We start from the raw sequence: 25,058 nt of genomic DNA on the forward strand, positions 1-25,058 counted from the left end.
TCAGAAGAAGTTCACCTATTTTTAAAAAGTTTGTGAATTTAAAAACACCAACATTTAAAAAATGTTCATGCATTTAAATTATTTGTGGATTTCAAAATGTTCGTGAATTTGAAAAAGGTGTACAAATTTAAAAATGTTCATGAAATTCCAAAAAACATGAATTCTAAAATGTGCATCTTTTAAAATGTTCACAAATTATAATAAATATACATGAGTTAAAATATGGAAAAGGGAAAACATGAAACATGCATGATTTTTTTTTTGAAATATTAAAATTGATAAAATACAAAAAAGAAAAAAATACATGCAATACCTTCTCAAAACCAAAAAAAGGGTGATCCGGCGACACACACCCTTACAGGCGGGGCCCATAACATCCCCCATAGCTCTCGACACACCAGAACGTTCCAAATCAGGAGCTTAGTATCATGATAGATGTCACTAGTCTGCCCACAAATGAGGCATATCTTGGCTTTGCTGGCATTACCTAACCATGGGAGTGGTCGTCGAACTCGTGTGGTTTGCATTTGTTTGTAATGTTGGTTGGACAGAGGCTCTAGCACTATGATAGGTTATGTGTTGCGTTTTACTTATCCTATATCAATAAAATGGGAAAACCTTTGTCTTATTTAAAAGTAGACATTGTCACCATAGTTTAAAGAAAAAAACTTACAACAGCGAGGCAGTGATCGATGGTTTTTCGGTTCCGTTGAATTTTGAAAATGTAAGAATATTCTGTAGACGTCCTAGTAGATTGCCAAGACCAACAGATCGCCAGTCTAAAATTTTCGTTACACCACCCCTGTCTTCTCTGATTTGCCCAAAAATTGTATGTCCAACCACAAAGTTTTCATCTGCTTCTTTCTATGGTCAACTGGCCATAACAGATCAGACAAGGCATCAGAACCATTTTTTTGTCATGTCGTTGGTTCAGCTAGGTTTTCTAACCTATGGTCGGCAAACCACCCATCTTCGGTTTTCCATCCTATGGTCGGCATGCCAATGATGAGCATCACCAATAGTCTGCATGGAAAGTTTCTGTGAACCCGCCTCCAACACGATGATGATGTTGATGATGTCGCCCCCACAAAGTGGATTAAGCATTTCTGTGCATTTATTTCTATAACTATACCACTATATAATGTATGAATAATTTGGAAAAACAACCATTGGATGAAGCCGATCCAATGGTAGACAGGTGGCAGTTGTGAGTGTTGTTGGCCGGCGGATTTCCTCGTTGCTGCACAATATTCTACCACGTGTACTATCTAAAAAATTCGATGGTTGGGCTTAAGTCCTATGGACATTTTGCACGAAACTTAAAACACACTTCTATTTTGTTCTAGACTCTTCCATAGTATACTATCCTAACTTCTTTTTCTACCAAAACTATCAATCGTTTTTACTTTGTGATTTCTTTTCTTTGTGTTAAAGTCTATCGATGTACCCTCATAAATCGTATCTATCTTTGCAGATGGAGAAGTAGTTGTTCTTTTTATTTTCTATTGAAAAGTGCAATATAAGATACCCCAAAAGACACCTAAATAACACATCTTCGGTATATTTTACCCGAGTTTTGCATCTTATACTTCATGCATATGCCTCAAAATTTTCATTTGCCTATTATAATGCAGTAACAACATTGCCAATCTTTGGCTGTAATTTGATCATTTGAGCTCACAAGTGCAACGAATTGTATAACTTACTAATTTTTACAAGTGGAGAGGATCTCAACAAGGAGATAAGCAACAACCGAAGTATCATGGGCATCGTGGTCAATAATCCCTGACCAAATATTTGGTTTGTTCAAACCTCAAACTTCTAGGCACTCTATTCATCACTAGGGCCAACCGGCACCATTTTAGAACCGCACACAAACAATCACAACAATGAGAATGTATATGAGACTGGGATTCAAAACTTACCCAACTTCGTTATGACTGGCATGTGGGCCCCACAACAAGCTGACCCACACTTTAGTCTTACAAAGTTAGGTGGGTTTTCGTGAGTCAACTTTAACTTAAGGATTCCATGTGCATTCAAATATCAAGAGTACAACTGGCCATACATGCGACATTTCAGTACACGTGTAACAGGACAATTACAGAAGAAAATACCACCCAAAATAAAGAAACTACAGTGCAATCCTTAGATTTTTCCTACCATTTTCACCTTCCTGCAAAGAATGCATGTTATGTGGAACTTAGTAATCCCTTCGCAGAGCTTACTATAACTCGTTGGCTATGGATCTCAGTAGGATCACTTGCGAACAAATGCCAATCGCCCCATACAAATTTTGTTGCTAGATCTTTTGAATTATCAGGGCTCTTTCTCGCCCGTTGTGATACCTAACTAGGTCTCGCCTATCGTTAGGCCGGCCCAGTACTGTGGCGCCTCTAGCTTGAGTTATTTTTCTTTTTATACTATGTGTTTTCCTTATCATTTTTCTATTTTTCTTTGTTTCTTCACCGATTTTCTATGGTCTTTTCCTACTTATTTTTCTTTTTCACTACACATGTCTACTTTTTTCAGTATACATGTGGAACATTTTTCCGGCACACTTTGGACATGTTTGAAATACACAATTTACATTTTTTTTCCAAATACTTGTTTTTGTCATTCTTTCGAATACATGATAAAGAAAATACACGTCGTACACTTTTTAATGGCATGAAACTTTTTTTAAACTGCCAGAACATGTTTTACATTTTTTTGAAAAATGTTACGAACATTTTTTAAAATGTGTCATTGTATTTCTTTAATATGTCACGTATATTTTTATGAATGGTGCTTAAAATAAATTACAGCTTGGATGATTATTTACATCGTATGAATAATTTAAAATGGCATGATACATTTTTTAAAACATGTGAAGAGTTTTGAAATGTCACATATATTTTTTGAACTATGTAAACATCTCTTTTGACATTGTATAAACATTTCCTTTAATGTCGAGAACATTTTTTCTAATGCTGTCGACATTTGTAAAGGTTGCGCGATCATATTTTACATTGCATGAACATTTTATAAATGAATATTTAACTTTTTAAGATTTAAATCAAATATGTATATATTTCAGAAATAAATAAATAAAGTAATAAACCGAAATATGTGCGCTAGGAGCCAGCCCTCCCTGATAGGCCATTTAGGGGGGCCGGGGCTGAGGGCAAGGGGTTCTTTCATCTCCTATAATCGAGACAAAGCACCAGCCCTTTTCAAATCCCCTTTCCGGCAAACATTTTTGCTGATCAATAAAGCCTAGCAAGCTTTTTTCAAAAAAGAAATGTGTTGGGAGACAATGCGGGCATGTTAAGATATGTAGGACGCAACAGAGCTTTGCATGGATCGTGACACGCGATCGACGGCCAGAAATCTGACAGAGATGAAGAAATGTTTTCCGTTGACACAACTTTCGAATTCAGTCTGGCATGTAAGGCAAGCCTTTATAGATAAAGAAGGGCGAACGCAAACCTCACAGACAGATGTGCACAACCACAAAACATCGCCTACTAAGAAAAGAAGTAGTAACAAACAACAAGGTTTTTCTTAAAAGGTGTACTCCATCTTATGGTACGGAGTGTTAAAAACGCTTTTGTATCTTTCTTTAATATACGATACGCATGCTTGTGCGTATTTGAGAAAAAAAAATGTATTATAGGACCAACTTAACTCTCAGCGAAGATATTACGTTGTACAAGTCTCAACTGTGTGGGCAATCAATTCATTCATACTTGTCGGCGATCCGGAGCAGGACACCACAGAGCTCCGGCGATCTCCTCGGCCTCCGTGCCGGGGTTCAGGTCGTCGACCATCCAGCGCTGCATCGCCTCGGAGTTTGAGGCGTCGGCCATGGCCACCACGTACACCTTCTTCACCGACCCGTAGTTGGCGTCGGTGAGCAGCGCCTCGTCCTTCATCGTGGGGTCATCTAGGAACTGGCACCCCGGTCTCACCAGCATCGTAGCCAGCGTCCGATCCTGCATGCCGTACGTAAAACCATTGTCAGCGTCGTAAATAACATTTGTGACGGGAAGGAATGGATTCCTGCTATTACCTCAGCTGAGCTCTTGTCGTACAGTTTTGCTGCCAATAATTTCGGGCCAAACACGAGTGCAGGTCGAGGGCCCTGGCTCGTGTTCAGAGCCATCCTCTTCATGTCCATGAAGAAATCCGGCTTGATCCGTCTCATGATCTAGCGAGAATCGCAGGAAATCAGCATGGTCACCATGGTCGATCGCAGCTCCTCTGACTTCTGAGGTGTGTAAAATTTACTAGCACGGAGTAATTACTCACCTCCTCCGTGGTGACACCCATGTGACTGCCGACGCACGGCATGCACGCGGCCAGGAACACGGCCGCGGCGACCTTGCACGGGAACCTCTCCATGGCGAGCGCGATGTTGAGCCCGCCGAGGCTGTGCCCGACCAGGACCAGCCTCTCGCCGGCCGGCGCCGCGGCCACGGCGTCGAGCAGCGGCCGCGAGTAGTCCTCGAAGGACGCCACCTCGTCCATGCGGGCCGGGTGCGCGCCGGACGCGGCCATGTCGAGCGCGGTGACCCGGTGCCCGGCGGCGCGGAGCATCGGCACCAGCTTGTACCAGCACCACGCGCCGTGGCAGAGGCCGTGGACGAGCATGAAGTGCTTGCCGCTGCTGCTCCCCTCCATCGGGTTTCACCTCCGGCAAGAGTTCGACTGGCTATGCCGCCGCCGGCGAGCGGCCTGCAGATATCTTTGCCGAGGGTATCTCACCAGCATGGGCACATGGCAATCAGTTTCAGTCAAAAGCGAAAGCAGATTTGGATACGGCAGCTGATGGAGTCATCAGTCCACCTTACAATTCTGTCCGCATTTCCTTCAAAAAATACTCCACTTGCCTAGCCCCGTTCTTATGGTGCGTCTAGCATTGTTGGTGAACGTGTAAAGGTGTGTGTCTGGCGGATCTGTCCTTGGTGAATTTGCTCGGATCTCGTCGTTGTTCGTCTACATTCATGTATCTTCGATTTGGATCCTTTCGATCTATGTTATTCTTCATCGACAACAATTGTTGTTCTGGTGCGCTGGTCCTTAGCACGACGACTTCCCAACTGTCTACTACAACAAGTTGTGTCCGACTCCGATAATGGAGGGGCGATGACGGCGGCGCGTCTTCGGCTCACTTCAGTACTTACAGTCGTCGCTAGGCGGTCTACGGAACTGGATGTAATTTTTATTATTTCTAATGTTCGTTGTACTGTCATGATTGAAGATGAATAGATCAGAAAAAATTTTGTAAAGAAAATACTCCACTTTGTTTATAGATTGGCACATGATGATGTTGTGGTGGCCTTTTTACGATCTTTTGCTTGAGAATATTTTGAAACTTTATGCTAAGCGAACACGTGAGTTCAGAATTCGAGGTGTTTTCAATCCAAGTGCAACAAATATGAAAGTGGGACTTCCTTTGCCGATCTTCTCAAAATGGAAGCAAACGATTTGTCTTAGTCCGTTGAATCAAGATTGAATCACTGACATAACCACATAAACACAAACATTTTTTTGCGTGTAAAAAATTGTATTGCTTACTCACAATGGTCCTTACAATCCTCAATCACCAAGTCGATGACCATAGAAGGGCCTGAACCGATCCACGTCATGGTTTTGCCTTCAGTTCTACCAAAACTAGCCAAACAATCACTAGCCTTATTCTGATTATGATTTATATGAGTAATACAAGTTTCTCGAAGACTTAACAAATACTTCCTTCATAAACTAATATAAGAGTGTTTAGATCACTAGTGATCTAAACATTCTTATATTAGTTTACAGAGGGAATACAAGTTTTTGACTAGTGTAGTGTTAAAAACACTTATCATGAGACGGAGTACTTGATTTCCTTCACCAGATGTGCATAGACGGATCTATCTTCTTCGTGCTTCTGGATCATGCCAACCGCCGTTAGCGAGTCCATCTCAATAACAATTGGTAAGTCACTTCTCTGTACAGCAATGGGTGGGCCTTCTATGCATGCACAAAGTTCCGCCTCCAACGCATCAGACAAGCAAACAACTGTCTACATGCAGAAAAGATAACGACTCCTGCTTCATTACGAAAGATCATACCCGCCCCAGCTGAACCGTCTTCTGTAAATGAGCCGTCTGTATTCAGCTTGACCCAGTCGCGCCCTTGTGGAGTCCAGGCAAGGGTGAGACCACAGGGCCAGCTCGACGCACCTTTGGTTCATATTGCAAAATCGACTTCCCTTTCCTACGGTCAGTATGCATGTTTGACTTAATTCAAATGAGAGAGTCCAAGTAGTGCTACAAGAACCTACATGATACCATTAGTGGGACAGGTTTCATATGCACAACATCATTCTGGATGTACCAGCACCTCCAGAAAGTCATTAGTACCATACAAACTTACACACGCAACCAACAAAAGGCTCCAACGGAGCCATCCAAACGTGTCACCAAATATCACCCCAACAATGCTAGGCTTATGGACTTTTGCTAGGGACTATGGTTAATTATTGACTCCATTCAAGTCATCGAGGATGACTTGTGTCGAATGTTATTATACAAGGTAGGTTACAATTGAATTTGAACTCATACGGTGTGTAGACAGGATATGGAATCGGCACCGACACGCAGGGGAGCACGCGGTGTGTACCGATGGCCAGGATGCGGTATTGTGACGGTGTCACGGGGAGGAGAGCCCGTAGTCAGGCCCCGGAGATGTAATCATATCGGTAACCTCGTTAACAAATCTCGGTTTCTAGCTCATGTGATTGCTTGGTCCTCGATAGATCAATTATGCATCTCAGATTTATTCTAACAAATGGAATCTAACATGACTAATTGTAGGGCCGGGAGTTGCCCATGTGAACTGCTTCGCTCTTTTTCGGACACATTACATTGTTCCAAGATGTTTTTGCTGGAGGTAATAGCACCTCAGGTACCCTAACTTGCACACAATGTGATGATTTAGTCCCAAAGTTGCAAAGTGCAACTCCATCATACCCCAACTTGCAGTGGATGTGATGATTTAGTCCCCGGCCTATCATAGCTCGACAAGTGGTAGCCAGGTGGTTGAACCGGTCATCGCCCGCACTTTTGCAAATAACACCCTGCAGTCTTCTCTAATTAACCTGCAGTACAACCTTTTCGGGAGGGAGCATGGAGGTGGTAAATACCGAAATGGATGTGTCAAAAATGAGCACACTGATGCATGCAGACGATCGGTGATAAATACACAAAGTATTGAACAAATCAAAGATCAAACCCGGTCCGATCAAAATGTGTGTTGAGAAATAGAGAAGATGAAGTTAATTACATTCTTGGCAGCTGCGCTGAAAGCCTCCCTGTGGGTGATGTCCGGATTGTTGGCCTTGATACGCTGAATCTCGTCTCTGCATACGTACATAGGAAATCATGCATCATGCATACGAATTTTGCCAGAGAGAAGATTCAAGCTAAAACGGGGAACTAGAATGAACCACTGATCACTCACTTGATGAATCGGTTGTATGCCGAGGGAACTCTCTGCCGCTTCTCTGGATCTGCAGAAAATCACGGCAAGCAGCATGAAATTAAGGGCATAAACTTGGCAGCTCCAGCACGGATCAAGGAGAAAAATCAGACAAGTGCAACCTGTTGGCCGTTTGGTACTCCTACAGTCGTATATATACGGAACCTACAGAACTGATTATGTTTCTCATTCCTAATGCCCTCTGCATTTATTTAGTTTAGTTCTCCTATGCCTATAATATCACACACTGTGCATATGTTAACGTTGGAGTTTGGGGAAAAAATTCCTCCACGGACAAATGGTACTATTGGGCCCGGGAGCAAATCATTCAACATGTCTCTTCCACTCGAAAACTCCGACCGCCCAGAAAGAATCCTTAAAAGAGAGACACAATGCATAAAGAGGGAGCCAACGACCCAAAAAGATGTATACTGCTCGAATTTGGTTAGCAGTACAGCGTGCACTGTAATTTGAGGGCAATTTGGGGATATTAATTTTCAGCTAATCAGACAGATTAAGGCTACCCCTTTCATCTGGTTTGGCCGTCCGCATGCATCCTCTTCCTCCGCAAGCCCATCTCCCGTCCCTTCCTCGGCCAGCCTGGCTCGTAGACCAGGCGCTCGGCAGCATGTCACAGGTCTCGCCGACGTCTCCTACCTACACCGTTGTGGCGTTGTCCTCTTCCTTGCTAGGCCATATGTCAAGCAATGGCTTACGCTGCTCATGGTGGCCTGGTTCATGGCGGTGGTGGCGAAATCACCGGACACCACTGGCGAGCTGTCCGCCATTGACAAGAAGGTCATACAGAAATACGTAATCCTCGCCACGGCTCCCAGGCAGCAGCGCGTAGACGACAGAGGCTCACGGTCATGGACAGTTTAGCGTTCATCTTTGTAGAGTTGGCCATGTCCAATGCAAATTCATGTTTTAAATTGTACGTATATTGGTTCAAGTTGTTGCCTATTCCAGTGATGGCTCGGTTATTTCCTAGCATCTGAAGAAAGTTTTAACGTCACTCAGTTTCTAAGATGCAATCATACTAGATAAGCCAAGCGTGGATAACTGAACTTCTAATCCATAACAAGGCAGCAGACGGTCGAGGCCTGCCGCAAGGTCACGGGTGCGCGAGCCTGAAGGTCTACAAGAGGAGCATGGCGAGAGTTAGATGGACGAAGCGAACTAACGCAGCGACAGCGGCCGAGGGCAGATGGACGACCGGTGGGGCGTGCAATATCGAGGACGGCGCGTCGGGGTTGAGGTGGAGCCTGGCTGCTAGGGCGACGGCGGGAGGTGAGATTGCCCTGCAGCGGCGTTTCCTCTCGACGGCAATGACAGATACAAACAAAGAGTTCGTTAATTAGAGAAGACTCCAGGGTGTTATTTGCAAAAGTGCGGGCGCTGACCAGTCCAACCACCTGGCTGTCACTTGTCGAGCTATGATGGGCTGGGGACTAAATCATCACATCTACTGCAAGTTGAGGTATGGTGGAGTTGCATTTTACAAGTTTAGGACTAAAACATCACATTCTGTGCAAGTTAAGGTACCTGAGATGCTTTTACCTCTTTTTGCTGGTATTGATCCAGATTTGGATGCTCAAGTGGAATTTAGAACATTCCAAAAAGTGGGAGATCCAAGTCTGATCTCTCTTTTTTGATTTGACATGGGAAACATCTCCCATCCTTTCTTTGACTTCCAGGCAACACAGACGGCAGTTCCTGCCCTTTCTTTGAACCAGTGAGGCGGAGATCTGGCCTCGGCCTCTTCCTCACCACGGTTCGTTTGGACCGATAGGCCCATGGGCTAGGTTTCTTGTGTCTTGGATTGGGAAACACGTAAAAATCCAAAAGTAGACTTTGGGATTTGCGTAGTAACTTGATCTCCTATAAATCCGACTTCTAAAATCAGTATTGCTGCCACCGCCCAACAACGTTGTCCTCTGTTCGTCACTTTCTTCACTGTTTGTTCTAACAAATTCATATCTCTGTATCTATCTCAGAGTTTGGTCTGGGTATAACGAGAGAGGAATAGTAATGAAAAACAGAGTTTTTCTGTATTAGATCAAATAATAATCTACTACCCCTATAAAAGCACGAGAGGGCGGAGAACCAATTCATCTCATCCATTCAAACTGCTTGATCCAACGATCCAGACGGCTCCAATGTTTAGCACTAAAACATGGTTGGCATTCTACACAGCCCGCACCCACGTTGCCGCTAATTACTCCAAAATAACTCCTTGCATCACTTTTGAAGAGAACACCTCGCACAATCGCACGATCTCTGGCGCCTCCAAAAAACCTCCCCACACCTCACCACCCATCGCACTCCCCGCTGTCCCCGCTGCCTCCCAGGCCCTCCTCTGGGCCTCTCTTGCACCGCCCGGCGCCGGCGCCTCCCCGGGGATCAGAATTTCGCGCACCAAAGTGGGACCCGTCTGCCTCCTCGTTCGCTGCCGCCGCCGCCGGAGGCTAAGGCGTTGCGGCCCTACCCGATCTGATGTTGAGCGCGCCACCGAAGGACCCCTGCTACTGATCCTCGCGCCCGCCCCCACCCATCCCATGGTTTCCAGTCGCCAGGCCACCCACCCTCCTCACCTGCTGCTGCTGCCAGCACGTGGTCCTGTATCTCAATCCAATCCCAACTCCCAACGATGAACCCATAGCCGACGACCAGTTTGGGGAACTCACATGACCTCCATCAAGGTACAAGCCCATCTGTATTGCCAGTTCCGAGTGCCTTGAGCATGGCTGACGATCATGTGTCATATGCAGCCTCTATGATTATAAGTATGTGCTTGTCAAAATAGTTCAATTAACAAAGTTTCAATTAACAGGCACACACGTTTCTTTTTGTAATTCTCTTGCTACATACACAGAATCAATAAATGAGAAAATAGTCCTTCTATTTAAATAATTGATGCACATGTGTACCAGGGAGTTCACGACGATGGAAATGAATTGGAGCTCGGAGGCCACATGTGGCGGTGGTTGGTTTAGAAACGATCTGTGTGCTGCCTGTCATTTTTCTTTGAGCAGCTATCATCCCTCTCTCTGTTATCCCTCTGACATTTTTGTCCGTGCTTATTCTGACTGTTCAAGAACGAAGAAATGCACACTGCTTTGTTGATCATTGATACATGGACTTTGCTGCAGGTATGGGCAAAGTTTCTGACAGGAAAAAGTTTCGATCATGTTTCATTTTTTACATGGCAATGATGCTCTTGAGGCATATCATATTGTGAGATTGCTATCTTTTGTTTGGACTTTCTTATGTTTCTTTTTGATTGGCCTCTCAGATCAGCCCTTTACATTTTGGATGGCAAAATGTTGTAGGTTTTCCATTTCTGTTTTCCACTACTTCTCTTAGATCTTAAGACAACTTAAGGGCTAGCAACTAGAACATAGTTGGTCACTTGTTTGTCCACCAATTACGCTCTTGCATAGTATCATACATAAGTCTCTATTTTCTATAGTACATAAGACTATTTTTACAGTCATATTATGATAATCGTTAGCTATTTTCAGTCCAACATTTTCCAGCACTGTAAGCAGAAAGGATTATCTCACTCAAAATATACTTTGTTGTACAAAAAGTATAATATGATGTTTTAACCTCAGTATTAGGGCATCTGAATCATATAAATTACCTGACAAATTGCTCCCTGGTAGTGTTGATGAGCAGTTAGTAAAGGATGTACATCTTGTAGGTTCCATTCCAGAGAAACATGCACAGATTTTTACAGAGGAGTGCAAGCCTTTTCCTGAAGATGTCCAAATACAATCAATTTACCCCCTGCAAGTGCACCCAATTCGATATTCTTGTCTTAGAAGGTGAAGATTTCTAGCAACCATATAATTCCGAAATAGTATGATCTATGTTGCCATCTTGTGACTTCCAGTTGACAAGCAATTTCAAGAAAAAACACAATTTCATTCCTTTGATTATCATTTTGCAGGTCTAATATAGCAGAACTAGAGTTGAAGCTCTCTTGAGTATACCAAATAGATGTCAAATCTGCAAACAGATTTGTCCAGGAGCTAGCCTCAAAGGTATAAATTCAGCACTGGATCCTATTTCCATATTCGTACTGTTGTGATTTGGTCATAAATTTAAAATCAACTTATACACTTCTATCTGAAATTCCAATGCATATTGTGTTAGTTAGTTTGTTGACAGTGCACTGCAGTATACTATTTGAACTAACAGGGAATTCTCTGCTGCCCAGTATGACTATAATCCGAACGAAGACTATGTCGAGACAGAGCTGAAGTTGAGGGAACATTTGCAATCGTTTCCCGTAACAGTAAAATCCTTCAATATGACATACAATGAGGTGAATATCTCATGCATCGTTATGTAATTTTCCCCATGTATCTCCTCTTTATATTCCGGACAAACAGCCACACATGAATATCATTTGTACCTCTGATTATCATTTTCCATGTGTTTTTGAGTTGTGATAAGATAGAAGTTATTTGTCATTGTAGGAAATCCATCCTTGGACCCACATGATGGAGGTTTCATGGTTGCATGGGTTTGGTCCAGCTGCTGACCACTTGTTAGAGGCTTACAACACACTTGTAAAGGTACTATCTAGATTATTCGATTCGTTTACTTGCCACTTTATTGCTCATTTGAATTTCTTGTGTATCTCTAACCTACATGTCATGATCTGGTTATTTGAACTTTTGATGGGATGAAAATAGTAAAAGTTCATTTTTGACTTGTCAGTAGGCACTCATCAATATATCATAGTTCTATGGCAGAATGAACATTTCTTGGAAGTTTCAGTGAACATATGATTATAGGCAATATATTGTCCTGCAAAGTGAACTTAATGCACAAGGCACATGTTTGTTTTTTCCTATCAATAACTCAAAAATAGTCTCCGTACTAAACCTTATTGGTTTTATTTTGAAAATACTAATGTCTGAGAAAAATATCTTAACTCTAGCCAACAGGAATTAAACACCCTGATGCAAATTTAAAATCAATTGAAATGATGCCTATAATAAAGATGGGAGGATGGCACATAGAATGTAACCTCCCAAGTAGACTATCTCCAGCAGAGGAAATACTTCAGCAGAATTGACATGAAGCTCCACACCCAGGCGGGTGCTCCGACGACAGCAGTCGTCGTCGTCAGTGTTGACGAGAAGCGTAGGCACAGAGATGACGCCAAATGACAGCCTGGAGCATTCAAGGAGCGGCACTAGCCGGTGCCGCCACACCATCCCTCAGCCAGCTCTGCTAAGTTTTATACTCTTAACAAAACTGTGAAACAAATCCCAGCTGTCTGTAATTGTACAAATTTTATTTCAGGTGTATGCCGATCAAATGAAGGCGCGGGCGAAGAACAACATGACCAAGAAGTAGGCAAGGGTAGAGGCGAGACAAAACCGGCGGGTAGATCGACCACGTGTCATCCCGGTTTGGGTGCTGCGATTGGTTCCTGTGCTGAAAACCAAACAAAATTCAGATTGTGTCTGAAATACAATCTGACTGAAGAAGGCACAAGATCACAGTGCAAGTTTTTGGGACAAGATATACATGAAATTATTTGAATCAATGTACTGTAGATGTTGCTTTGCTTTGTACTCTGTACAATCTGAATGTTTGTGACCTGAGCTACAGTAGCATGTTACCATTGATAACATGAGCTAATGCTGATAACCTGCTGACTAATGTACTCAGAACTTGAAATCATCTATTCTTTAAGCTTAGTGGTAACTGTAGAATGAAGAAAAACATGAGCTAAAACTATGATCTTTTATCTTCACATTTATTGGCACATACTTTTCGGTGTTATTATTTTATCTCACTATTTTTTGGTTGCTTCCTAGCTTTTCCTGAAGAACATTCAGTTGATGTGTCTCTTCAAACTTATATAGTGGGGTTTAGACTGTTTTAGGTGAAACTGTGAAGGGTCGGATGCCTTTGATGTTGATTCAGTAATGCCTCAAGTCTTGAAATTTATAGCTATTCTATCCGAGTGGCAATAGGGATAGATGTCAGTGATGTATTTAATCTCAGTACATTGTGGAATGCATCCAAATCATTGCACGTATGTGGATTTGACAATCTAATCTTTAAAGTATCCATATTTGAAGTCTAACAAAACATGCATTACACATGCACGCTTACTAGTAGATATAAGATGACGTGTGAGGCTCCTGTTGAGGAAGCAACTGACGCAACGTGAGCATCACCACAACATGAGCATCACCCCTAAATATTTGGCTCAACGCTATCTCCAAGGTGAGTCGTCACAAACCCTGTAGGGAGTGCCATTTGTGCCAATTTGAATTTCAGAAAGAGTAGGAGAAATTTTATCGTCAGAAAACAATTGTCCTCCTCACAATCACAAAGTTAAATAAATCAGAAAAAATAGCACAGAAGCACATGTTCTCTCAGACAAATGCCTCGATTGCCCACATGGTTTAATAGAATGGATTACATCAGACTCGTCACCTGTTTTCATCATACAAAATGGCAGGTGTGAAAAAAAAGTGTTTTCAACTCCTAACATGTTCTCTCAGACAAATGCCTCATTTTGTCCCCATGGTTTAATGGAATGGAATGAATCGGTCATCTAATCAGTGTTGGTCATCACTGAGAACAAAAGAAGCAAATGATTGATGTAAACGGGGGTATAGTAACAGGAAGCTCCTAGTATGAGAGCAGCCAGTGTCGCAAAAACCTGTTTCCCTCTCACTGTCTGCCAATCCAACGAGAAACAAGGCCATGAAAGAAGACCAGGCATCAGATACCTCATGGCATCCCTAATACCCCTTTCCAAACAAAATTCAGTTAAGTGCTAAGATATGTATGGACAAGTTGAATGCAAAAGCCATCTCAAAGAATGGCTTGTGCCAGAATCTTAGCCCAAAGATACATCTTGGCAACGTACAGCGCTGAATTACACTATTAAGAAGTGCACCAGAGACTCTAATTTATTGCCTTCAGAAGTTTCAGATTGACCCAAATGAATAACAAGTAACAGAAACTACAGAGGATTATTGATTTTAGAGTTTGATGCTAAGTTGACGAAATAATAATACTCTTAACTGGATTTGTGGTGACGATTGGAGTAACACTCTATAGTGCATGATAATTTGGAGAAATGAAACCTGCCTAGCATTCAAATACTCACCAGAAGACAACAATTAAATATGAAAAGGAAAACAAAAGTACAAAAGATGGATCAGATTTCTGGCTTGGAATCCTGATGGGATTACATTTGCGCACAGTATAATCATAGTCGATCATTTGGGGAAAGGATCATCACATCCATTTAATCCATTTAAGTTCTGAAAAATGAAACAAATAGAACCAGGGAGATAAAATACAAGGAAAAAAGCACTGTGGACTTCTGGGTAAATGTTACCAGAGCTGAAAGTTTAATCATATAAAAATATCTAAACTATGGAAATAGCAATGGGAGATCAGATGGTAGTGCATGATGTAAATTGATCATCACAGTGAATGCAGAAATGTGGTATGGTTATGATATCATCACTTCACCCATTAAGTCAAATATAGCAAACAAGAAGACACCCAGAATGCACAATGAAATTATTATCAAATAGTTCAGACAACAATTGTCTTCCTGATAATGTCAGCAACACAGTCATTTAAAAAAAATTGTTAAGCTCTCTCAGACAAATGCCTCGATTGTCCACATGGTTTAATAGAATGGATTACATCAGACTCGTCATCTGTTTTCATCATCACAGAGAACCAAGAACTAAAAAAGATGCAGAATAAGCACAGCTCAATAATATATCATACAAGGGATCTAACGAGTGTTGACCATCACTGATGGACAAAATACTGAAGCCGGCCGCAGAAAGAACAATTCATTGATAGGTGTAAACGGGGGTATAGTAACAGAAAGCTCCTGGTACTAGAGCAGCCAGTGTCGCAAAAACCCGTTTCCTTCTCGCTGTCTGCCAATCTAACGAGAAACAAGGCCATGAAAAAAGACCAAGCATCAGATACCTCATGGCATCCCTAATACACCTATACAAACAAAATTCAGTTCATTGCTAAGATATGTATGGACAAGTTGAATGCAAAAGCCATCTCAAAAAATGGCTTCTGCCAGAATCATAGCCCAAGTTTCCTCTTGGCAACGTACAGCGCTGAATTACGCTAATAAGAAGCGCACCAGAGACTCTAATTTATTGCCTTACTAAGTTCTAAAATGAGTATTGAATCGAATAAACAACAAGATTACTACAACAATATTATGATTAATTCTGAGTTTGATGCTAAATTGAAGAAATCATCATACTGTAACTACATTTGTACGATCAAGCAGAATAACTGCTCAGTTATGGCATTGTGAGTTGATGTATCAAAGAAGTGAGCACAAGAAAGAGTCATTACTTCAATTGGCACAACAAAACAAGTCGATATAGGTGGGCTTACTGACCATTCACACAGAGATTGCTGCCATGGTGGTGGCTGCTGTGTGTAACTGGCTAATTAGCCACCAAGCCCAGATGTACTGAGATCAATGTTCAAACAGTTTGCGCCATTGACGAGGCCTATAGATCTACAGAGGTAATTAAACAAATCCAACAGGCCACAGAGAAATCGACTACCGACAGATTAAACGAGGTGATTACTGAAAACTAAACGATATTTTTGGGGTAAGTGGTAGTGTGGGTCAAATCCAGGCCCGCGAGATCAAAGCCCGAAGGCGTCAGGGCGAGCAGACATGCAGACCAATTCAGTCCATCTCCGTGCACATTACCATGCTTCCTTCCTCTAATCATCCAGAGCATCGGCTTGTTGTGCACGGATGCAAGAAAGTAACCAAAGAAATTCAGCGCAAGGAGAAAAGATATCAGGCGAAGCTCACGAGAAACGAAATAACAGATTGGTTGAGATTCTAGAGTTGATCAGATAATTGTAGTCTGTAATTTGGTCAACACTAAATATGATTTGCTGTGAAAGATTATCATCACATCAACCATTAATAAAATCTAATTTCCCCAATCGGTCAAAAAAAAGGATAAAACGCAGAAACCAAGATAATCAGGTGAAGATACAGAGAGGCGAAAGAACAGAGAGGTTCAGCGAGATTCGAGAGTTGATCAGATAATTGTAGTCTGTAATTTTGGTCAACACTAAAACCGATTTTCTGCCAGAGATTATCATCCCATCAACTCAAATCTGGTATTTCAGAATCGGTTGCAAAATAAGATCGAGCGCAAAAATCAAGAAACTGCACAGATCTTGGAAGGCTCAGAAGAATGAATTGGTTTCTCTGCAGGGGGATCGAAATCCCTCAGAAAATAGGTAGGTATTTGATCATCACAGCCTAGGAACAGATCAAGCAAAAACCAGACAGGCGAGGAAGTATCAAGAACAGAGAAACGCCGGCAAACAAGCTGCCGATTGAGGAACAAACCTGGGAGCTGGAGGCGGAGGAAAGGGAAACGAGAGCGTGCGGTATATAAGGGGGTCCGTCGGCTAGGGTTTCGCGAAGCAGGATAACCTCAGCTTACTGGGTTTATTGGGCCGGACTGGTTATTGTACTGGGCCAGCGAAGTTCGAAATAGGGCCTGGCCATCAATAGGACTGCTCGCCCACTAAGGCCTGTTTGGAGCTTGTAGGGAAATTTTCCTCTACAACATTTTGGTTCATAGCAATGGATATCTATTCCTATATAGAATTGATTCTTATCCTTCATATTTAGACTCGAAAAGAGATTGTATTCTTCATATTTCAAAATAAAATAAACATGAGTCTAGAGTCAATCAAAAAATTCTATGATGTGAACCAAATGACATCTTTTTTTCCTAATCATAATCACAGGATTTCAGATACATGTCATCTTATTTCCTACAAGTTTCATATTCTGTGATAATCCTACCCTATGAAACAAATCAAGCCTAGGCAAATTGAGCCAAGCTTGAGTAGTAAGCCGCCGCCTCCTCCTCCTCAAGATAAAAAAAGCTAGGTTTCGTGCCTCTCGCCGGCACCGGCGCAGGTCCACCTTATCCGCAATGGCCCTAGGGCCATGGGGGATGCTGTGGATTCTAGTAAGGGCCGGCGGAGGGGGTGGGCTCCGTTGTTAGTCGTTCCTTTGAGTTTGTTTAGGGTTTGTGTTTTGCTTAGGAAGGCGAAACGGTGACGACTCCCTGAAGATGAAATAAAGGTCTTCGCGCCTAGCCTTGTTCCGGTGGTGCATCTAACATCGTTGGTGAGCGTGTGAAGATGTGTCTTCGGCGGATCTATCCTCAATAGATTTGCTCGGAACTATTTATTGTCCATGTGTCTTTGGGTTGGATCTTTTCGATTTGCGTGGTTTTTCATCGGTGGTGGTTGCTGTTCTACTGCGCTGGTCTTATGAGGCCTTAGCATAATGATTTTTCGACTGTCTATTACAACAAGTTGTACCCGACTCCAGCGTGGGCGGGGAGGGGGGGGGGGCAATGATGGCGGCGCGCTTTCGACTCACTTCAATGCTTGTAGTCGTCGCTTGCTGCTATGGATTTGGATGTATTTTTTATTATTTTTAGTGTTCGTTGTACAACCATGATTTAAAATGAATAGATCGAAAAAATTTCTTGAAAAAAGAAAAGCCTAACCATTCTCCTTTTTTTACCGTTGAGAAAAGGCGCATCAGGTTACACGTTAGGTCGCTAGGGCGCGACTTACGCATCAAATAGGAAACCATGGGCGCACCTATCTTTCGCTTAGTGCGAGACGTAGGGACGCTACGCCTGGTCGACCACGAGACTTGGACGGCCCAGTGCGCAGGTGCCACAGTTCACAGCCACGCCTTTTCTTTTTCTTTTGGTTTTTCTTTCATTTTTTTCTTTTATTTATACATCCGTATATTCTATAAATGTATATTAAAAATAGATATGTGTTAATCATAAAACATTTGAAAAAAATTAGTCATGCATTATGGTAAACATGTTAAGAAAAACTGTTTTCGATGTATAAGAAAAATGTACATTGTGTTTGAAAAAGTAAAACATCAAAGCATATGTCTTCAAAATCTTAATCATGTATTTTGAAAATATTGAATTCATATTAGAAAAAAGTTTCCGATGTATGCAGAAAATGTATCATGTATATGGAAAAAATAGACATAAGAAATAACTTTTCAAAAATATTAATCATGTATTTAGAAAATGTTAAACACGTATAAAAAATGTCTTTGACATATACAATGTGTATAAAAAGGTACACTTCAGAAAATTTATGTTTTATGAAATGTTAAGAATGTATTCCAAAAATATTGAACGTGCATATATAAAATGGCCCGCCTTAGTGGACCACAACCCAAGTACCTCGCTCCTCCACTTCTTGGTTTTCTCTTCTGTTATTTTGTTAGCTAAAAAAACGGTTGATGGTTTTTAAATCTTTTAAAAAAGAGTTCATCGATTTTAAAAAAGTTCACACGTTTATAGATTTTTATTAAATTCAAAAAAGTACATGCATTTGATAAATTAGTTCGGAAAATTTTAAAAAGTTCACTGATTTATTTTATTTCACGAATTTGAAAAAAACTCATGAACTTTAAAATGTTCATCAATTTGAAAAAAAATTCAAAATTTAGTTAGAAAAGTTCACGAATTTTAGAAAAGTTCATTGATTGACAAATAAGTCGCTAATTTGAATAAAGTTATCGCAATTGAAAAAACTTTATCAATTAGAAAATAAGTTCGCGGATTTGACAAAAAGTTGTGAAATTGAAATACGTTCATCCATTTATAAAAAAGTTCAGGAATTTGGAAAGAAAAACTTGAAATTGAAAAAAAATCACAAGTTTGACAAAAAGTTCATCTATTTGACAAATAAGTTCACTAACTTGAATAAAGTTCACAAAGTTGGAAAAAGTTCATCGATTTGGAAAACAAGTTCCCGAATCTGACAAGAAAAGTACTCAAGTTTGAAAAAAAAATCTTTGTTTTGAAAAAAACTTCATGAATTTGTCAAATGAGTTCGCGAATTTGAAAAAGTTTCAAAGTTGAAAAAAGTTCATCGATTTGGGTTTTTTGCGAAATTGAAAAACATTCACTCATTTTATAAAAAGTTCATGGATTCAAATAATAAGTTATTGTATTTGAAAAAGTTTCACGAGTTTAAGAAAATGTTCATGAATTTTAACAAGTGAAAAAAGAAGAAGAAGAAAGCGGCCAAACAAAAACCCTAGGAAAAAGAAAACCAGGCTGAGAAGATGCACAACAAGAAGAAAAATGAAGTAACCAACATAACAAGGGAGCTGTCCTAGTTGGTTATAGCAGGTGGAAGTAAACCTAGAGGTTGGGTGAAGTATATAATTGTACTGAAGCGGGACTCATGATTCCAATCTAAGAGTAAGAATTTTCTGCATCTATCTTAAGTAGTTTATTAATTAACAAGTTAATAATCTTTAAATCCATTTTTTGGCATGATGCATGTTTTAACTAAACAACATGATATGTTTTTATCAAGAGTAATGAAAATAATCCAGATATGTTTTATATCCTATCATATATCACCCGATATCCAACATCCAATATGTTGAAACCAAACCGATACGAACCTTCTCTCTGATATTTTGAATCCTGCAGTGATCTTCCTCCTTGCATAAAGTCGCCTTGTTGCGTGTGGCTGGCTTGGATTCCGTGGGCTCGTGGTAGACACATGATACCGATGGCACATGTGGACAGCTCCATGAAAGCTTTTCCTCGGTGGTGTGTGTCGACTTTGTCTTGCTGTGGAAATATGTCGAGTGAGTGGTGTCTTTGGTGTTCGGTTGCAATCTTCATTTTCTTATAGTCTTTCTTCTAAGTTTTTGCTTCGGTTAGTTGACAATAGATTTAATTGGCAAGACAAATCGCTTCTCGCGGTTTGAAAAAAAAAGCGACGGATAGAGTTAAACATTCATATTTATTGCATTTGGTCGAAAATACCTCAAAATCCACATGTTTAGCATAAATTTTCAGAATTTTCTTCAGCAAAGCATCACAAGAAGACAAGTGCATTATCATGTGTCAATCTACAAAAAGAAAAATACTCCGTATTTTTCAAGGGATACGATCAAAATTGTGAGGTGGTAAGACGACGCTTGTCATAGGGACTGCTCACTGATGTCCACTACTCAAGGGATACAATCAAAACCTGCTTTGACTTACTGGAAAGACGACGCTTCACTCAGGTTGGCATGGTCCAAAACTACTATTGGCACGTTCACATGCCAGTGAGATACAGTACTGCTCTCTCGGCAAAGAGATCCGGAAGCCGCAGCCACGAGCCGCAGAGCGCCGGCAACGTAGCGCCCTCACTCGTTCTCATCGGAGGTGAAATCCGATGGAGGGGAGCGGCGGCGGCGGCGATCACTTCATCCTCGTCCACGGCCTAGGCCACGGCGCGTGGTGCTGGTACAAGCTGGTGCCGATGCTGCGCGCCGCGGGGCACCGTGTCACCGCGCTGGACATGGCGGCGTCGGGCGTGCACCCGGCGGGCATGGACGAGGTGGCGTCCTTCGAGGACTACTCGCGGCCGCTGCTCGACGCCGTGGCCGCGGCGCCCGCCGGCGAGAGGCTGGTCCTGGTCGGGCACAGCCTCGGCGGGCTCAACATCGCGCTCGCCATGGAGAGGCTCCCGCGCAAGGTCGCCGCGGCCGTGTTCCTCGACGCGTGCATGCCATGCGTCGGCCGGCACATGGGCGTCACCATGGAGGAGGTAAGCAAACCTCAAGTTTTTCATTGACACCGATCGATACTTGGCTAATTTCTGGTGACTCTTGCCAGTTCTCCAGAAGAACCACGCCGGAATTTTTCATGGACAGCGAGAGGATGGTTCTGGAGACGAGTCAGGGCCCTCGACCTGCTCTCGTGTTCGGCCCCAAATTATTGGCAGCAAAACTGTACGATCGAAGCCCAGCTGAGGTAACAAGAACTCAATCTTTTTCGTCCCAGATGTTCTAGTCCTCGATGCTGACATGGGTTTTACCTACGGCATACAAGATGCTGACATTGGTTTTGTGGCCGGCACGCAGGATCTGACGCTGGCTACGATGCTGGTGAGACCCGGCCGCCTGTTCGTGGACGACGCGATGGTAAAAGACGAGACGCTGCTCACGGACGCCAACTACGCGTCGGTGGCCATGGAGGACGCTTCCTTCTCCGAGGAGATGCAGCGCTGGATGGTGGACCTCAGCCCCGGCACGGAGGCCAAGGAGATCGCCGGAGCCGACCACATGGCCATGTTCTCCAAGACCAGGGAGCTCTGCGATGTTCTGCTCAGGATCGCCGGCAAAGCATGACTGAGAATCCTTGTCGCGGTGACGGACAATTCGTGTATTGTGGTTGTGTATAACTGTACGTCCGGCCTTGAGGTCCAACTCCACCATGCAACCTCATCTTGTCCGCGCGCGTCCGTTTGAGGTAAAACGGACGAATCAGACGGCCCAGCGCCCATACGCAAACAGACTTTTGTCCATTTTGTGTCCGCTTTCGACCCATCTCCGGCCCAAGTTTGCGTCACTTTTGGGGTGAAACGGACATCACACGGACGCGCGGGCCGTCTGCGCGTGTGCTCCCCTGGCTCGCCCATCGGTGGCACAGGGGCGTCTTTTTCTATCCGCCCCCCTCCCTCCCTCCGGCCGCACACCCTCCATTCTTCTCCACTCTTCCCTACTCTTTCCTCGCCGCCGCCGCCATTGCTGCTGCCATTGTAGCTGTGCAGCTCGGACGCGCGCTCGCCCAGCCCCTTCCACTCGGCGCCTCCGAGCTACCCAACCACGGCCACCTGTTTTGCGCACCCGCCGACCGGATTTGGACCGGATCCGGTCGGTCTTGAGCTCGCCCGGCTGTGGGAGGCCGCGCCACGCCATGGACTGGCCTGACACCGGGCCAGAAGGCCATGGCAGGGCCGCAAGGCCACATGCAGGCAGTGGCTCCTCCTCTAGCCGCTCGGATCTACACCGTCCGTGGTCCGCCGGCAGATACACGAATGTCGGTCGACCGGGCTCGGTGCTAGCCTAAAAGCTCGTCGACGCACCGTTGCCGCTCATTAAGTGTGACCACTGCGTAAAGAAGGTCGTGCGCCGCGTGTCTACAACGCCGGAACATCTCGGATGGGTGTTCATCAAGTGCTTAAACGATGGGGTATGTGCTTTTTTTAGCTTTGGTTTGTGCTCTAGATTTGACTAGTTGTGCTAACTTCAAATTTTGTTGTGTAGAATGGATGCAAGTTTTGGTATTGGGAAAAAGAGTACATCGATATATTGATAGAGCGCAATTTAGTAGATGTTCGTGCACTTTTAGCTAGCATAGAGGTCGTAGATGAGACAAGTGCACTTGTTACTAGATTAGAGGCTAGAGACGAGACTAGATAAAAGGAAGCAACCTCTACTTCTTTAGACTCGAAGAAAAAAGAAACACGCAAGATGAAGGCGGCTCCTCCGCAGATCAACAATGAATGCATCGAGAAGGCACTAATCCAACTTACAGGAGCAATTATGAAAGTTGGATATCTTCTAAAATATATTCTTGTGGTTCTTGTTTTCTTTGGTCTTGCTTTTTTCTAGTCAAAATTTGGTTATGCATTCCCATGTACCAAGAATGAATGATGACAAAAAGTTTAAGGGCTTGCATACAGAAAGTATGCGGACAGGATGCGGTCGAGATGCGTCCGTGCGTTGGGCGCACGACCACCGCATCCCAGGACAGGCCCTGACACGATCCCATTGCCCTACCCAAATGATCAGAAAAACGGACAAAACGGACGTCCGTTTGGGGTCACACGGTGGAGTTGGCCTCAGGCTACAACCAACTCATTTAATCCCCTCCTCCCTTCATTGGACGCAGCCGCCCCCACCTGCTTGTCGTCGCTTGGTTCTGACTGTCCGTGACACGAGCTTGGTATGGTAAAACATGGGGATTACAGGGCTGTTTGATTTGAGACTAAGCTTGACTAAGTTTGTCATACCGGTTATGCAAGTTTGATCAGTAAAGGGCAAGAGTCCCCCCTTCGCGTCACCTCCCCGGGGCGACGCCCGGGGTTCCAACCCTCGTGCCGGTATCCTCCACCTTGCCAGATCCCTTGCCGCCACTACCACGTGCGTTGGCCGAGGTGGCGGCGGGCCCGGTGCCGTAGGAGCTCGGGCAGGCGGTTCGCGGTGGGTTCTCCTAAGCGGCTCAAGTGGGGTGGCTGTGTGAGGCAGTCAGGGCGGCAACCTTGGCTATGCGGTGGAGGCCCTCGCCTCCATGGCTGGGAGAGTGTGTGCTGCTTTGCCTGGTGATGGGTGGCAGCGGTGGCCGCGGATCTAGCGTCCCGTCCAGATTTGTCGCAGCGCGGTCTTTGCCCGGCCGGTGGCGCATGGAGGGGCCTTTGAGGGCCAGCTGTAGGTCTTCTATTAGCATTCCATAGATTGCGTATGTCTTCATGGCGTGGCTTCGCGCGGATTCAAACAGTTGTGGGGTCAATTGAAGGAAATATGCCCTAGAGGCAATAATAAAGTTATTATTTATTTCTTTATATCATGATAAATGTTTATTATTCATGCTAGAATTGTATAACCGGAAACATAATACATGTGTGAATACATAGACAAACAAAGTGTCACTAGTATGCCTCTACTTGATTAGCTTGTTGATCAAAGATGGTTATGTTTCCTAGCCATAGACATGAGTTGTCATTTGATTAACGAGATCACATCATTATGAGAATGATGTGATTGACATGACCCATTCCGTTAGCTTAGCACCTGATCGTTTAGTATGTTGCTATTGCTTTCTTCATGACTTATACATGTTCCTATGACTATGAGATTATGCAACTCCCGTTTGCCGGAGGAACACTTTGTGTGCTACCAAACGTCAGAACGTAACTGGGTGATTATAAAGGAGCTCTACAGGTGTCTCCAAAGGTACATGTTGGGTTGGCGTATTTCGAGATTATGATTTGTCACTCCGATTGTCGGAGAGGTATCTCTGGGCCCTCTCGGTAATGCACATCACTTAAGCCTTGCAAGCATTGCAACTAATGAGTTAGTTGCGGGATGATGTATTACGGAACGAGTAAAGAGACTTGTCGATAACAAGATTGAACTAGGTATTGAGATACCGACGATCGAATCTCGGGCAAGTAACATACCGATGACAAAGGGAACAACGTATGTTGTTATGCGGTTTGACCGATAAAGATCTTCGTAGAATATGTAGGAGCCAATATGAGCATCCAGGTTCCGCTATTGGTTATTGACCGGAGACGTGTCTCGGTCATGTCTACATAGTTCTCGAACCCGTAGGGTCCGCACGCTTAACGTTTCGATGACAGTTATATTATAGTTTATATGTTTTGATGTACCGAAGGTTGTTCGGAGTCTCGGATGTGATCAAGGACATGACGAGGAGTCTCGAAATGGTCGAGACATGAAGATTGATATATTGGAAGCCTATGTTTGGATACCGGAAGTGTTCCGGGTGAAATAGTGATTTTACCGGAGTACCGGAGGGGTTACCGGAACCCCCAGAGGCTATTGGGCCTTATGGGCCCAAGTGGAGGAAGAGGAGAGGCGGCCAAGGGGAAGCCGC

The 25,058-nt window shown here is 43.4% G+C and overlaps 2 protein-coding genes and 11 non-coding genes across 13 annotated transcripts; 1 reads left to right on the forward strand and 12 right to left on the reverse strand.

Moving 5' to 3' along the window:
• Nucleotides 1–3,417: 3,417 nt before the first annotated feature.
• On the reverse strand, nt 3,418–4,760 carry LOC119273109 (probable esterase PIR7A). The gene is made up of 3 exons (XM_037554394.1): nt 4,294–4,760; nt 4,055–4,192; nt 3,418–3,977 (listed from the first exon to the last, which is right to left on the reverse strand). The coding sequence occupies exons 1-3, from the start codon at nt 4,663–4,665 to the stop codon at nt 3,726–3,728; spliced, it is 762 nt and encodes a 253-aa protein (XP_037410291.1). The 5' UTR covers nt 4,666–4,760; the 3' UTR covers nt 3,418–3,725.
• A 9,151-nt stretch (nt 4,761–13,911) lies between these two features.
• Nucleotides 13,912–13,995, reverse strand: LOC119273916. The gene has a single exon (XR_005135045.1). It is a non-coding gene; the product is annotated as a small nucleolar RNA SNOR75 (small nucleolar RNA).
• Nucleotides 13,996–14,036: 41 nt separating this feature from the next.
• Nucleotides 14,037–14,124, reverse strand: LOC119273917. The gene has a single exon (XR_005135046.1). It is a non-coding gene; the product is annotated as a small nucleolar RNA SNOR75 (small nucleolar RNA).
• Nucleotides 14,125–14,142: 18 nt separating this feature from the next.
• Nucleotides 14,143–14,288, reverse strand: LOC119273900. Its single transcript, XR_005135032.1, has one exon. It is a non-coding gene; the product is annotated as a small nucleolar RNA F1/F2/snoR5a (small nucleolar RNA).
• Nucleotides 14,289–14,705: 417 nt separating this feature from the next.
• LOC119273820 lies at nt 14,706–14,800 on the reverse strand. Its single transcript, XR_005135002.1, has one exon. It is a non-coding gene; the product is annotated as a small nucleolar RNA Z103 (small nucleolar RNA).
• Nucleotides 14,801–14,945: 145 nt separating this feature from the next.
• Nucleotides 14,946–15,032, reverse strand: LOC119273818. The gene has a single exon (XR_005135000.1). It is a non-coding gene; the product is annotated as a small nucleolar RNA Z195/SNORD33/SNORD32 family (small nucleolar RNA).
• A 126-nt stretch (nt 15,033–15,158) lies between these two features.
• On the reverse strand, nt 15,159–15,245 carry LOC119273915. Its single transcript, XR_005135044.1, has one exon. It is a non-coding gene; the product is annotated as a small nucleolar RNA SNOR75 (small nucleolar RNA).
• A 128-nt stretch (nt 15,246–15,373) lies between these two features.
• LOC119273899 lies at nt 15,374–15,519 on the reverse strand. The gene has a single exon (XR_005135031.1). It is a non-coding gene; the product is annotated as a small nucleolar RNA F1/F2/snoR5a (small nucleolar RNA).
• A 652-nt stretch (nt 15,520–16,171) lies between these two features.
• LOC119273907 lies at nt 16,172–16,283 on the reverse strand. The gene has a single exon (XR_005135038.1). It is a non-coding gene; the product is annotated as a small nucleolar RNA snoR100 (small nucleolar RNA).
• Nucleotides 16,284–16,409: 126 nt separating this feature from the next.
• Nucleotides 16,410–16,488, reverse strand: LOC119273879. The gene has a single exon (XR_005135014.1). It is a non-coding gene; the product is annotated as a small nucleolar RNA Z155 (small nucleolar RNA).
• Nucleotides 16,489–16,604: 116 nt separating this feature from the next.
• On the reverse strand, nt 16,605–16,684 carry LOC119273876. The gene has a single exon (XR_005135013.1). It is a non-coding gene; the product is annotated as a small nucleolar RNA Z155 (small nucleolar RNA).
• Nucleotides 16,685–16,753: 69 nt separating this feature from the next.
• Nucleotides 16,754–16,841, reverse strand: LOC119273830. Its single transcript, XR_005135007.1, has one exon. It is a non-coding gene; the product is annotated as a small nucleolar RNA R41 (small nucleolar RNA).
• A 3,842-nt stretch (nt 16,842–20,683) lies between these two features.
• On the forward strand, nt 20,684–21,975 carry LOC119273110 (probable esterase PIR7A). The gene is made up of 3 exons (XM_037554395.1): nt 20,684–21,201; nt 21,270–21,407; nt 21,518–21,975. Exons 1-3 carry the CDS (start codon nt 20,827–20,829, stop codon nt 21,782–21,784), a joined length of 780 nt encoding a protein of 259 aa, XP_037410292.1. The 5' UTR covers nt 20,684–20,826; the 3' UTR covers nt 21,785–21,975.
• Nucleotides 21,976–25,058: the final 3,083 nt, after the last annotated feature.

Source organism: Triticum dicoccoides, chromosome 3A, assembly GCF_002162155.2.
Source record: "Triticum dicoccoides isolate Atlit2015 ecotype Zavitan chromosome 3A, WEW_v2.0, whole genome shotgun sequence".
Classification (NCBI taxonomy): Eukaryota; Viridiplantae; Streptophyta; class Magnoliopsida; order Poales; family Poaceae; genus Triticum; species Triticum dicoccoides.

Coding starts and splice junctions, on each gene's coding strand:
- LOC119273109 (XM_037554394.1), bottom strand. CDS start 4,665: ATGGAGGGGAGCAGCAGCGGCAAGCACTTCATGCTCGTCCACGGCCTC. Junction 4,193..4,293: donor TGGGTGTCACCACGGAGGAG/GTGAGTAATTAC, acceptor GATTCTCGCTAG/ATCATGAGACGGATCAAGCC. Junction 3,978..4,054: donor ACGACAAGAGCTCAGCTGAG/GTAATAGCAGGA, acceptor TACGGCATGCAG/GATCGGACGCTGGCTACGAT.
- LOC119273110 (XM_037554395.1), top strand. CDS start 20,827: ATGGAGGGGAGCGGCGGCGGCGGCGATCACTTCATCCTCGTCCACGGC. Junction 21,202..21,269: donor TGGGCGTCACCATGGAGGAG/GTAAGCAAACCT, acceptor GACTCTTGCCAG/TTCTCCAGAAGAACCACGCC. Junction 21,408..21,517: donor ACGATCGAAGCCCAGCTGAG/GTAACAAGAACT, acceptor GCCGGCACGCAG/GATCTGACGCTGGCTACGAT.